This window comes from Erinaceus europaeus, chromosome 12 (assembly GCF_950295315.1).
Source record: "Erinaceus europaeus chromosome 12, mEriEur2.1, whole genome shotgun sequence".
Lineage (NCBI taxonomy): Eukaryota > Metazoa > Chordata > Mammalia > Eulipotyphla > Erinaceidae > Erinaceus > Erinaceus europaeus.
Window position 1 is genome coordinate 89627734 of NC_080173.1, and position 14054 is coordinate 89641787.

At 49.2% G+C, this 14054-nt stretch overlaps 1 protein-coding gene across 3 annotated transcripts in view; it reads left to right on the forward strand.

The window, feature by feature from the left end:
- Positions 1-207: 207 nt before the first annotated feature.
- Positions 208-14054, forward strand: part of SHISA6 (shisa family member 6) — a 405883-nt gene continuing 392036 nt past the window's right edge. For 2 of the 3 annotated variants that reach the window (XM_060204437.1, XM_060204438.1), the window contains exons 1-2: positions 208-294; positions 630-1639. In XM_060204437.1, coding sequence (XP_060060420.1) covers positions 987-1639 — 653 coding nt within the window. In that variant the 5' untranslated portion in view covers positions 208-294; positions 630-986. Of the gene's footprint in view, positions 295-399; positions 1640-14054 lie in introns of those variants that run through there. The other variant, XM_007523649.3, reaches the window with a different exon arrangement.

Below are 14054 nucleotides of genomic sequence, written 5' to 3' on the forward strand. Positions count from 1 at the left end.
TGGTGGTGGGGGAAGAGAAGCAGAGAGGCACCCTCCCTCCTTCCCTCCCTCTCTCGCTCCTTCGCTCCCTCCCCCTGGGCGCCCAGGCGTGTAAACGTGGGCGGCGGTGAACGGCTGCCCTCCCCCCCGCCCCGGCCCCTCCCCTCCCCTCCCTTCCCCTCCGCGTGTGCGGGTGTGAGTGCGTGTGCTCCCCTCCCGCCTCTCGCACACGCTCCCGCACTAGTGCAGGCGGCGAGCTCTGGCCGCTGCGCTCCCGCCTCGGCGCCGCCGCCTCTGCAGCCGCAGCCGGGCATGGTGAGTGAGGGAGTGAGGGAGTGAGGGAGTGGATGAGGGAGTGGATGAGGGAGTGGATGAGGGAGTGAGGGAGTGAGGGAGTGAGGGAAGGGAGGTCCAGTCGCCGCGCGTCCCCCGGGCTCGCCGGACCAACCCCCTCCCCACCCAGGGGTCGCGGGCTCCGTCCCGGGGAGCCACTCTGCGGCGGGCGGGAGCGCGCTGCGGGGCCGGGCGTTGGAGCGGCTCCCCGGAGGGACGCTCCGTGCGCCTCCGCCGGGCCCCTCCCCGTTCCGCGCCGGGCTCCTCGAGGGCTGCGCGCACCCGCCGGGTGACCGGCTCCCCGTCTTGTCCCGCAGGACCCGCCCGGACGGGACCACGCCGCCGCCGGGAGCCGCGCGCCAGGTCCCGCCTGAGCCGAGCCCAGCCGCACTCGGGGCCGCGGCCGCCGCCGGCGGGGGATGGGGCAGCCCGGGAGGCGCGCAGAGCCCGCAGGGGGAGCGCGGAGCCGGCGCGCAGCCTGAGCGCCCCAGCCGCCCGCGCCGGCCGGTCCGTGCGCACCGCTCCCCGCCGCCGCCACAGCCGCCGCCGCCTCGATGGCGACGTCTCCGCGGCTCTGCTGACCGCCCCGAGCCGCCCGCCCGCCCGCCCGCCCTCGGAACCCGGCCGGCGGGGAGCGGCCTGCCCCGGAAGCTTCCCGCCCGCCCGGCCTCGCCATGGCGCTGCGGTGCCTCCTGCTGCCGCCGCTGCTGCTGCTGCTCTCGCTCGAGTCCCTGGACCTGCTGCCCGGCGCCCTGGGCGCTCGCGGCCGCGCCGCCAACCGGACCCTGAGCGCCGGCGCCTCTGCCGTCGGGGGCCGACGGTCCGGGGGCGCCCTGGCCCGGGGCGGCCGCGAGCTGAACGGCACCGCCCGGGCGCCCGGAGCCCCGGAGGCGGGGAGCCGGCGGGGGCAGCCCGCGGCCGCGGTGGCGGTGGCGGCGGCGGCCAGCTCGACCGTCACCTACGAGACGTGCTGGGGCTACTACGACGTGAGCGGCCAGTACGACAAGGAGTTTGAATGCAACAACAGCGAGAGCGGCTACCTGTACTGCTGCGGCACCTGCTACTACCGCTTCTGCTGCAAGAAGCGCCACGAGAAGCTGGACCAGCGCCAGTGCACCAACTACCAGAGCCCGGTGTGGGTCCAGACGCCCAGCACCAAGGTGGTGTCGCCGGGGCCGGAGAACAAGTACGACCCAGAGAAGGACAAGACCAACTTCACCGTCTACATCACCTGCGGGGTGATCGCCTTCGTCATCGTGGCCGGCGTCTTCGCCAAGGTCTCCTACGACAAGGCCCACCGCCCCCCTCGGGAGATGAACATCCACAGGTGAGAGGTGCCGCCCCACCCCCGCCCCCGCCCCCGCCCCCGCCCTCCGCTTGCTTGCTGCCTGTTGCCCGCCCCTGGCTCCCCTGGCCTCACCACACTTTATATGCTTCGCTTGTCATTTAATGCTCGTGGCACGGCCACCTCTTAACTCTCACCTGCAGTAAAAGCAGCCTTCCTGTCCCCCTTCTCCATTAAAAAAAAAAATGTCTTTTTTCATTTTTCCGAGAACGGTGTGTGTGTTTGTGTGTGTTGGGAGGAGGTGAAGGGGGCTGCCGCAGGGGACTTGCAAAATACCATTCTTGGCGGTAGGGCGATTTACAGAGCACAGTAAAGACTGGGAAAATCCAGAAAGTTAGAGCAGAAGCAATCTTTACGGATGTAGTCACCTTGGATGTGGGTCCAGGGTTCAGTTCTCAGGACCTGTGAGTACCTTGGTGAAGGTTCTTAATTGAGTCAAACCAGTGCGTCTGCTTCCTTACAGGAAATGGTCCAATGCTGGAATCTTACAGAAAAGAGTCCCAGGTGATTTAGTCTGTGTTGGTTGTCTGCATATGTTAGGGAAGGATGGTGGGGTGTGGATAGGGTATTTCCTGGTGGAGAGGGGATAAGGATTTCCCCCATATTGACTATGGGTTGATGGTGTTTCTTTAATGCCCACTGCCAAGTGGGATGCTTATCTGTCCTGCTGTGAGGGGAATGCTTGTTCTTTTTAAATCCTGTAGGGAGAACTCTCTGAATGAACACTTCCTGCTGTTAACGGGTGGGCATCTTTCATGCTTATGTTAGGGAGACAGTAGTGGCTGCCTTCACCTAAAACTTATGCCAAGAGCTCCAAGGAATCTTTGCCTATGGGTTCACCCTACCATCCCAGCTTCCAATGCACCCTCCTCTGTGAAGCCCAGGCCCAGAGAATGGAAAGTTAGCTTCTTTTTAGAAGCATAAGCAATGATGAAGCCAGGGGCTGGGTGCAAAGTTAGCTCTGCCTCCAGTCTACTTAGTTAGCTGCTGAATGCCTGGACAGGATTCATCAGTTTCTCAGGGAACAAACCCTACCCCAAGAAATGCACCAGTTTCTGGCACTTGTTGTGGACACTGCCTTAGTCACCAGGACCACCCCATAGAACTGTCCTGCTTCTAAGCTTGCCCAGAAGCCCTTCCCCTTCTCTGCACCCTCCTCCTTAGCTTAACTTGCTCTCTGCTTATTAACCTTCTGACCTGTAACCCTTCTTCCCTGAGTGCTGTGGACACTTAATCTTAAACCTGCACATTAATGAAGGGAGAGAAAGACAGATAGATAAAGCTGGATTTGTCTCCCCACCCCCAGCTCCCCAGACTGTGGGTGTTGAGAAAAGACAATATTCCCTGGCAGGCTTTATTAAATCAATATATATATCTTAAGTGTTGGAATTGGGGCACTTCCAGAAAAAAATAGTTTATAGTCCTCTCATCTCTCTAAGGTGCCATTGCCTTCTGTCACACACACACACACACACACAGACACACACCCTACCCTACCCTACCCTAGAGCCTTATCTCTCAATTAGTGAGTGAGACTATGCCTAGACTGGTCCTGGGACCCGTTGGAGAGTCTTGACAAATGCTTTGACTCTGAGGGGCAGAAGGGATGGAGAGCACAATAAAGATATTGCCTCGTTTGGGTCTTGTCTGGTGATGAAATCTCTCTCTTGACTCACCTTGGGAAGCAGAAAACTAAGTGACCTGTATTTAGCTTGCTCCTGAGGGGCATGTACCTGGCCCTTGTCATCCTTATACCTCTGCCTGAAGGTCTCTTGTCTTCTCCTGTGGTCTTCCTTTTGACCTCCCACCTTCTGCTGGGAGGCTTTCTTATTTGACTCCCACCAACCTCTCACTGGGTCTCTTTCTTCCCTGAGCCATACTTGTTAGCAATCTTAGAGCTGCCTCCTGCCCTGTGCTTGCCATCCCCAATTGAGTTTATTCATTTGCACCTTGGATTATACCAACGGTCTTTGGATATTAGTAATGGTCTCTGTTGAATTGTAATCCTACACGTGTCATTGTCCCTCCTATTCTCTTTTTTTTTTCTTTATTTATATTTATTTCCTTTTGTTGCCCATGTTTTTTTTTTATTGTTGTAGTTACCATTGTTTTGATTGATGTTGTTGGATAGGATAGAGAGAAATTGAGAGAGGAGGAGAAGACAGAGGGGGAGAGAAAGACAGACACCTGCAGACCTGCTTCACCACTTGTGAAGCGACTCACCTGCAAGTGAGGAGCCGGGGGCTCGAACCGGGATCCCTATGCCAGTCCTTGCGCTTTACGCCACATGCGCTTAACCCGCTGCGCTACCGCCCGACTCTCCCCTCCTACTATTTTCTTACCACCCCGCCACTGACATTTCTTCCACCTGACCCCAAGCTAAGGTGATGCCACTGGGGCAGTTTCTCTCTAGAGTCGGAGAAGAGTAGCAACCATGGGAAGAGAGATGAATTTCAGCCCTCAGACCATTATGTAAAGGGGATTTTTCTCAAATTCACCTCCTGATTTGATTCAGTTTCTAGCACCTCTTTCCAGCAGCTGTAGTCTCTCCTGATCAGTGCTTTGGAAACCATCCTATTGGTGTTTGTTGGGTAGGGGGCGATGCCCGTCTGTCTTTGTGTTAGGAGATGAGCAACCCATCTAGAATGTCCCGTGAGTGACCTTGGGCAGGTCAGGAAAACCTCACTTCTCATTTCTGGGTACCTCAGGTCAACAGTATCCCATCTTGACTTCTAGATTGCCAGTTATGTCACAGGCGAGTGTGCAAGTTAGGGGGACTCCTCTCACTCAACTCACACCTCAGAAAGTCATTTACTTGACATTGTGGGTGGGGGGCGTTGGATTGTGCAGATTGCCTTACTGGGGAATTGGGCTAGGGAAGGGAGAGAGAGGGATATGGAGACAGATAGTTACACCACAATGAGTTTTCTCTAGGGGAAAGTGGGAGAGGGGAAGAGGAATATATATCTCAGAGGTCAGGGCAGGACGTGGCATGTACACAGTTCAGCAGAGATAGCTCTTTTTTTTAAAAGGATGTGTGCTTCTCTCTGAAGAAAGGTGGTAGCTGGGTGCCAGCAGGAGTGAGTCTGGGGGAGGAGAGCAGTGTCATTGAAAGGATATTTGTGGGAGTGTTAGAAAAGCAGGCATCATCCATGCCTGGTGTCCCCGGACCAGCCAGCCCTCTCACACCTGCCCCTGTACTCTCATTCCTTAAGGTCTCTCTAGCTTGTTGTCATTTGTCATTTTTTTTTAAATCTCTACAGCCCCCTGCAGGGAAGAGCAGATGTATTCATCCAGAGTTATTCCATCCTGCCATTCTATTTTTTTTTTCTGTAATACATCACTGTTGGCGCCCGGCAGTGGTGCACTGGATCAGGCTCACATATCATCACCATGTGCAAGGATCTCTGTTCGAGCCCCCAGCTCCCCACCTGTAGGGAAGGTGCTTCATGAGCTGTGAAATAAGTGTCTTTCTCTCCCCTTCTTTTATCTCCCCTTGCCTCTCAATTTCTATCTTTCCTGTCAAGTAAGAATAAAGTTGAAAAAAAAAAAAAAAGAAATAAATAAATGGCCACCAGGAGTCGTAGACTTGTAGTGCCAGCACCGAGCCCCAGCGATAACCCTGGTGGCAATAAAAAACTAATAAATAAATATAATAAATAGTTGTCTCTAAAGGGAAATAAAGGCTCAGCTTTTTGGTTTTTCTTCTAGCGTTTGCCAGCTTTCTGGTGAGTTTAATGGATGAGCACACTCTGACTCAGCTGGGCCCCGGAGAGGAGAGAAAGAGGTGGGCATAGGGACCAGAGGCAGAACCATGCTTAGGAAACTGTAGGGTTGCTGGGTATCTCCTTTGCCCAGACAGAACCCCATTTCCCATGAGCATCTACTACCCTGTCCCCTTCTTTTCAGCTACCCAGGCTGAAGTTTATGCTGATGGACCAGAGCTATTACCCAGCTTAATGTTTCAAGAGTGGTTTTCACAATGCTATTTGTTCAGGATGGGGTAAGGGCTTTCTTTGCCCTAGAAATGGCTGAGGACTCTGGTTTCCCCATTGGCGGTCAACCCTATAGGAGTTTTCTCTCACATTCAGACCTGTGCCTTCTTCACCCTGAGTTGCTTCATTAGGGTGAGAGAGAGAGAGAGAGAGAGAGACAGAGACAGAGACAGCGTTTACTGGCTGACTGACAGGTCAGGAAGCGATTAGGATGTTGTAGATGCAGTTTGTCAAGCCCTCAGGTACTCCCACTGTCTTCTTCCAAAGGATGGAGGGGGGAGGGAGAATTTGAGTTGGGGAGGGGGGTGAGGAGAAGTGCTTAGGGCTGTGGGAAGGAAAATATGAACCTTGTTAGCAGGAAAAATGAAAATGTTAGGAGGTGACTCCTACCATGGTCAAAATGGTTCTTCATTTGTGGGGGTTTCTCTGCTTATTTCTTTTTATTTATTTATTTATTTTAAAGGCTAACTTATTTTTTATCTCTTTCAATCTTTTTATTCATTATTGGATAGAGATAGAAATTGAGAGGAGTAGGGAAACTAGAGAGAGGGAAAGAGATGAGAGACACCTGCAGACCTGCTTTCACCACTTGTGAAGCATTTCCCCTGCAGGTGGGGGCCAGGGGGCTTGAACCTGGGGCTTTGCACACTGTAATGTTGTGCCTTTAACCAGGTGTATCACCATCTGGGCCCTCTCTGCTTATTCCTAAAGGAATCAGGGGAACAGCTTTATTCTACCTCTTCTCCAGCAATTAATTATGAACCCCAAGTTCTGGTTTTTTCTTCACAGACAACACAGTTGCAGTAAAAAGACTACTTTGCAGACTGATTCAGTGAGTTGTTTTCTCCCCAGGTTCCTGGCCGAGAATTGTCACATCACCTCAAACACTCCATTTTCTGAAGCATTACAATGAACTGATTGAAATAGATAGTTTTACTATAAATATTGCAGCTAGAAAGAAATAAGGAAAGAGAAAGAAAGAAAGAAAGAAAGAAAGAAAGAAAGAAAGAAGAAAGTAAGAAAGAACAAGAGCACCTTGTCTTGGACTGAAGGTCTTAGCTTGAATGTTTTCTATTTCCTTGGAGTAAAAATAAAATTATATATATATGCAGTTAAAAGTGTGGGAGAATTTAAGAAGGCTTATGGAGGAGGGGTTATCCGTAAGACCTCAGCAGGGCAATTGGAAGAAGCAAAGATTACAAAGGCAGGAAGGTAAGAGCTCAGCACCTGTGTTTACTTTCCTCCCGCTCAGTACAGGTGCGTGTGTCTGTACCTGCTCAACAGATGGGCCTGGTCACCTGCTGTGGGTCACATCTATTTCAGCTACAAAGTGTAAGGCCGCAGGTGTGTGTTACCTAGCAGAGGCTGGGAAGGTGTGTTACCTAGTGGTCTGAGACTAACAGAAGAGAGTCATCATAAGGTAGAAATCTTTTTTTAACTTTTTTATTATTCTCTATATTTTTAAAAAAATTCTTTATTGGAGGATAAATGGTTTACAATTGACAGTAAGACACAATAGTTTGTACAAGCACACCATTCCCCAATTTTCCACATCACAATTCAATCCCCACTAGGTCCTCCTCTACCTGAGTTCCAGGACCTGAACCCTCCCCCCCCACCCCCACCCCACCCTAGAGTCTTGCAATACACCAAGGGTAGCAAATCCTGAAGTTACATTGTTCATGATTTAGTAGGCCAGCCTTGCAAATACAACTCAAAAATCCCTAGGCGTGGACGATATGTCATGGTTTGTTTCAGACTATGTTCATGCCCTTTGCTAGCTCACCCCAAGTCTAGAAGGCATGTGTATCTGGCCTTCTTTCCTTGCCCCACCACCTCCCCCAGACTCAGAATACTTCTATTTGGAAAAATGGTCTAAAATGCCAAGAGTTTACTTGTAATTCTAGACTATCAACACACGCATAGAGAGAAGGTTCAATTGATTGCTTCCAACCTACTTTAACAAGAGATTGAATTGTGTGGTTGACTCAGATCAGTTGTGTCCTAAGCAATGGTTAAGAGTTGGAAAGGGCGGCCTGGCGGCAGCACATCAAATTCAGGGCACATGGCGCCAAGTGCAAGGACCAGCCTAAGGATCCCGGTTCAAGGCCCTGGCTCCCCACCTGTGTGTGTGTGGGGTGGGGGTGTTGCTTCACAGGCGGTGAAGCTGGTCTTCAGGTGTCTATCTTTCTCTCCCTCTCTCTGCCTTCCCCATCTCTCTCAGTTTCTCTTTGTTCTATCGAATGCCGATAACAACAATGGTAACAAAATGGAAAAAATGGCCTCCAGCTCTGACCTCCAGGAGCTGTGGATTTGTGTTGTAGGCATCAAGCCTCAGCTTTAACCCTGGAGGCAAACAAAACAAAACAAAACAAACAAATAAACAAAAAACAACAGCTAAAAAATTGAAGCTGTTGAAGGAGGTCAACTCACTAGTCCCAGAACAGGCCTTTCTGTGTGTCTGGAACAGAACATAGAGGATGACATTTCTTGCTCTCAAGCTGTATTCTGTGCTCCAGGAGTCGGCACAATGGTATCTCTCTCTGTTTCTGTCTCCTCCCCCCTTTTTTCAATTTTTTTAAAAAACTTAATTCACTAAAGACAGAGAGAAATTGAAGGGATAGACAGGCCCCCTTTCCCTCTCCCCACCCCCAGAAAGAGGAGACAGAGACATCTGCAGCCCTGCTTCACCACTTGTGAAGCTTTCCCTTGCAGGTGGGGACCAGGGGCTCGAACCCGGGTCCTTGCACACTATAGTGTGTGTGTGCTTAACCAGGTGTGCCACCCCTTGTCTTTCCCTTTCTATCAAAAAAAAAAAAGTTGGCCCAGAGAGTGTGGTAAAGCCCTTGTAACGGGGTGGTGGGGTGGTGGGGTGGTGGTTTCATCCTTCAGGTTCCTCCAGCTGATGCCTTGAGAGTTCCTGCCACATGTTAGAGCTGGGCATGGCTATCAGCTATGCGATGCCATGACTTTTCTTCCCCACCATTCCTCTCTGAAAGTTCTGTACAATCTATTCTTTAAATTCTGGCGGATTTGTGTGCATTTTTTTTTATTTTTAGAATTTTGGTCATGTCCCTTGATATGCTGTATCCTGTGGAACCACAAAATTGTGGTTTGAACTTTGGTGTAGAAGATGTCTCCAGGGAGTTGGGCGGTGGCACAGCGGGTTAAGTACACGTGGCGCAAAGCATAAGGATCCTGGTTTGAGCCTCCGGCTCCCCACCTGCAGGGGAGTCCATTCACAGGCGGTGAAGCAGGTCTGCAGGTGTCTCTCTTTCTCTCCCCCTCTCTGTCTTCCCCTCGTCTCTCCATTTCTCTCTGTCCTATCCAACCATGACGACATCAACAATAACAACAATAATAACCACAACAATGTTAAACAACAAGGGCAACAAAAGGGAAAATAAATAAATAAGTAAATATAAAAAATTAAAAAATAAATAAAATAAAAAAAAAAAGATGTCTCCAGTTGGTGTTTGAGGAGAGAGCTCTGACAAATAGCATTAAGACCTAGGTGAAATTCCTTTTTTTATAGTACCTTGTTATGCTGTGATTTTTTTTTTCCACTTTAACCTATCTTTAGATGTCCCAGACCACTATCTTAACCTGAGGCATATTTAGGACCTCACATTTCTAGCATTTCTCTTACAGCTGGGGAGATGGCAGGATGAGCAAGCCTCCAGAGTATCAGTCTCTTAGTTGTGATAGTTCAACCTCATTTGGAACTGATCACTTTTTTCCTTTAAATATTCTGAAAGGCAGATGAACAGTTTATACTTAAAAATTTTTTTTGCATTACATACACACACACATATATATAATATATAATCCCAGCTGCAGGAGTTTATTCTTTATTAGTGATTTAATATTGATTTACAAAATTACAAGATAATAGGAGTACAACTCTACACTGTTTCCACCACCAGCATTTTGAATTCCCAAGTCCTCCATCGTAAGCTACAGTATTTCTCCTAAGCTTTCAGCTATGGGTTAACTATTATTTCTACAACTATCTGTCTATATTTGTATACACTTGCTCATTTTTTTAATGTTACATATTCTCTTCCTTTCCAAGTCAGATATACACTTAATGCCACATCCAAATGCCCCTCCCTTATTGCTTTTTAATATTTATTTATTCATTCCCTTTTGTTGCCCTTGTTGTTTTTATTTATGTCGTTGTTGGATAGGACAGAGAGAAATCGAGGGAGGAGGGGAAGACAGAGAGGGGGAGAGAAAGACAGACACCCACAGACCTGCTTCATGCTTGTGAAGAGACTCCCCTGCAGGTAGGGAGCCCGGGGTTCGAACTGGGATCCTTATGCCGGTCCTTGCACTTTACGCCACCTGAGTTTAACGTGCTACGCTATCACCTGACTCCCTTTGGACATCTTGACAGGGCCCTCTAGCCATCTTCTCCTGTCATTTCTCCCCCACTGGGAGAATGGATCAGAATTCTTTTTTGGGGTACAGAAAGTGCAAAGTCTGGGTCTGTAATTGATTCTCCACTGGACATGGGTGTTTGCAGGTTGGTCCATACCCCCAGCCTGTTTCTGTCTTTCTCTAGTGGAGTAGGGCTCTGGAGAGGTGAGGCAGAACCATATATATTTTTTTGATTACAAGCAACTTGTTTAACCTAACTCCCTCATTTTATCAGTGGAGCAACTGAAGTCCAGGGAGGCTGGATTCCCATGCCAGACTGCTCCCTCCTGGTGGTTGAATGATCTTAGACTCAAAGCCAGGGTGTTGGTGCTCTAAGCTAGCATCTTTTCCTATTGCTCTTTGGTTTCATTCCTTTCCCCCACTGCAAGTCTATTCTGCTTGATGCACATAGTTCTCAGTCATCACTAAACAACTTTTGGATATTCGGAGATACGATGGACAGCTTTCTCTCTTCCTTTTTTCCCTACATTTTTTAAAAGTCCTTCCTCATTCAGTTTTCCCATCCACTGTAATTATTTCCTTTGTTCTACTCTGGTCCTTTTGCAGTTTCTTCACATTCTTTGGTAAAGGGCAATAGCCTGATCTAAGCATAATCCTTTAATAAGACCTGAGCAATGCAGACCATCGAAGAAGAAAAATACAGTGCAGGCCAGAGAGTTGTGATCCAGGGTAAGGGTTACTGAATAAAACTATGGGAAGAAATCTGTAATTTAAACTGAGGTCTGCGAATGTTTTCTCTCTTTCTCTTCCAGAAGTGGGTGGAGATGTGGGCTTACCACCTCAGTGTGTTTCAGCTCTGTCAAAGACGAGAGCTGTGGCCTGTGTGGGTGACTTCAAGTTTGTCCCTTAGGATGGTGCCCTGCAGATGCAAGTGTGCTTTATAAGTCACAAGAGCACATTGCTGGTACCTGTCCAGCCCCTTTTTAGCACAGGGTCAAAGTGAATGCCAGGTGACAAAAGCTTCAGGAATGATCGCTAATGAAGCTGGACATTTGAGTCCAGTCACTGTGATATTAATCTTTAGGGCCTTTTACTTGCAGTGTGCCAGGTTCTTCTTTTGAAAGAACCAGGATGTACATATATGCTGATGTGTCATTCTTCTAAGCCGTCACCTTGGGAGGCCACACACTGATTCTTACCGGGAAATGTTGCCAGTTTCTTTCTTGGAAATGACTTTGAGAGCCCAGGGTAGGTAATTTTGACGTTCTGTAATGGTAGCATATTTTTATCCTCTTAGGGTAGATTTGATTTTTGTAAGCAGCAATACATCACGGGGGCTAAGTGAAATAGCCCTGATGAATGAAATAGGGATTGAACTGGTTATTCATCAGCAATAAAGAGAGACTCCGGTAATGAGACCTGCTCTCCCAGAAGCCCAGAATGCTGTTTCCAAAGGTAGGTGTCCAGCAGAGGTGTTTCAGTAATGAATGACAGCCCCACAGAACAGAGCAGAGCGATGACCACTTTGAAGGAGCCACTTACAGGGAAGGATAATTACTGACCTAAAGAAAATCAGTTTCATGCTCTAGCTATGTGTGTGTGGGGTGGGGGTGGGGGGTTGAGGGTGGGGGGGGCAGACAATGGGAAAACTGGATAAAAGGGAGAGAGAAAGGGATTAAATGTACAGAAAACTGTTTGAATAACCACCTGGAAAGTTATCTCTGCATGAGAAAGCAGACAAAGCTCAATTTAGATTCCTAATTGGATTCTAAGGGTGAGTGGACCAGTTTCTCTGCAGTGTGTGTGTGACTGGGCTTGGGGGCAGAGCCAGGAGAACTCTGTGTCCTTCCTTGTCACCGTCTGAGGGCCATCACCTCTGTATTTTGGCATCAGATGGGGGTCACTTCTTGGATTCCACAGCCATTGCTGAAGTGGAAATGTTTGCATGCGTAGGAAACCGAGATTTCCTGGAAGCACTGTCTTTAGATTCCTGACAGGTATCCCCTGTGGCTTACCAGGCATTTGATGGACTTGATCAGGGAAGTGGAGTGAGGGTGGGGCAGACTGGGGGTTAGGGCAGGAAGCAAGAGACCCCATGCAGGCACAGCAATGGTTGCCAGTTGCCATTTCTCTTCCTAGTTTGGCAAAGTGCTGAGTATGCTGCCGTGGGTGGCATGAAATGGGATCCCTCACAGTCAGGAGCAAGCAAGTGCCGAGGGCTGGGGCACCAGTTCCACGCTCACTGCGTGGGCTGGGGCAGAACGTTGGGGATCCACTGATCCCAGAAGGCAACTCTTGGACATTCTGGGAGGAACCAGTCCTTTTCTGCATGGCTGGGGAGTCCCTTTGCTTCTGCTCAAATGTCAGGTATGATGGACGCCTGTTTCCTAGATGCTTCTATAAGCTCTTTATCCCTGTAGCTCTCAAAAGAGCTGGTGCTAAGTGGCAAATGTCTCGGTTAGATGAGGACCCAAGGTCACTTAGGTGGAGTAGGGCGAGTGATAATGAGATGCTCCTGAGAGCTTTTTTTTTTCTTTCCTCTAGGATTACCCCTAGGGCTTGATGCCAGCACTGACTCCACCACTCCCAGTGGCCATTTCACCCCCCCCCCCATTTTTACTGGCTAGGAAAGAGAGAAATTGAGAGGGGAAGGGGAGGTAGAGAGGGAGAAAGATAAGATACCTACGGACCTGCTTCTCCACTTGTGAAGCACCCTCTCTGCAGATGGAGAGTGGGGGTCTTGAACCCGGATCTTCCTGTGGGTCCTTGACCTTAGTGCTATGTGCGCTTGACTGGATTCACCACCACCTGGCCCTCAGAGCTACTACTCTTCAGTTTTGTTTTATATCAGGCGACTAGCAACGTATATGACATAAATCATCTCCTAACTTCCACCCATAACCCCCTGAACACAGGTACCCATTTTACAGATGAGAAAACAAACTTAAAGAGTGTTGGTATTTGTGCAAGGTCTCAGAATCGATCCATTGCCAGTCTCCACCTCTGGATGGGGACCATCAGAATAGCTGGGTTGAACTTTCCTGGATTGTGGAAGAGTCAGTGGTTTATTTATTTATTAATTTATTTTCCCTTTTTTGTTGCCCTTGTTGTTTAACATTGTTGTGGATAGTGATGTCGTTGTTGTTGGATAGGACAGAGAGAAATGGAGAGAGGAGGGGAAGACAGGGAAGGGGAGAGAAAGACAGACACCTGCAGACCTGCCTCACTGCTTGTGAAGCGACTCCCCTGCAGGTGGGGAGCCGGGGGCTCGAACCGGGATCCTTACGCCTGTCCTTGAGCTTGGCACCACCTGCGCTTAATCCGCTGAACTACCGCCCGACTCCCCTGATTTTTTTTTATTAGAAAAAAAGACTTATTTATTTACTTGAAGAGAGAGAGGAGGAAGGGAGGGAGGGAAGGGGAGGAGAGAGGGAGAGAGAGCCAAAGCAGTGCTCAGCTGAGGCATAAGGTGTGATATCTCTGGGGCTTACTGCATGCCAATTTGTGCTGTAACTGGCTGAGAGGTCTCCTCACTAGGTATTATTTACTTATGAAAGCAAAGACCCAAATTGCCCACACCCTGGGGATGGGTTTTCAGATAGAAGTAGACGGGGGTGGTCCTTTCATCGCATGCAGGGTACAGAGTCAGCCAGGGCAGTGAAAGAACTCTTTTTTTAAAGAATATATTAATATTGACTGAGAACTGTGAAGGCAACATAAACCATAAGATAAAGCGCCTTGCTTTTAATTGAGAAAGAAGAAGAAAAAGAAGAAATCCCACGACAGTACTGAAAAAAAAAATCCCCTTGGCAATTCTCTGTTGAAAAGAAGTGGTTTGGGGTCAGGAGATGGATGTGGGGCTATTCCCAGTTTTAATTACTGAGATGTTCAGCCCTCAAAAGTTTTGGCTTATCACACTTCCCCTCCCTGCCCCATTTCTAACATCTTGCATTGTGCATGTAAGACAAAATCCCAGCCTGCTTCCTTCTGCTTTCCTGTACTACTTCTGTTCTTCTCCT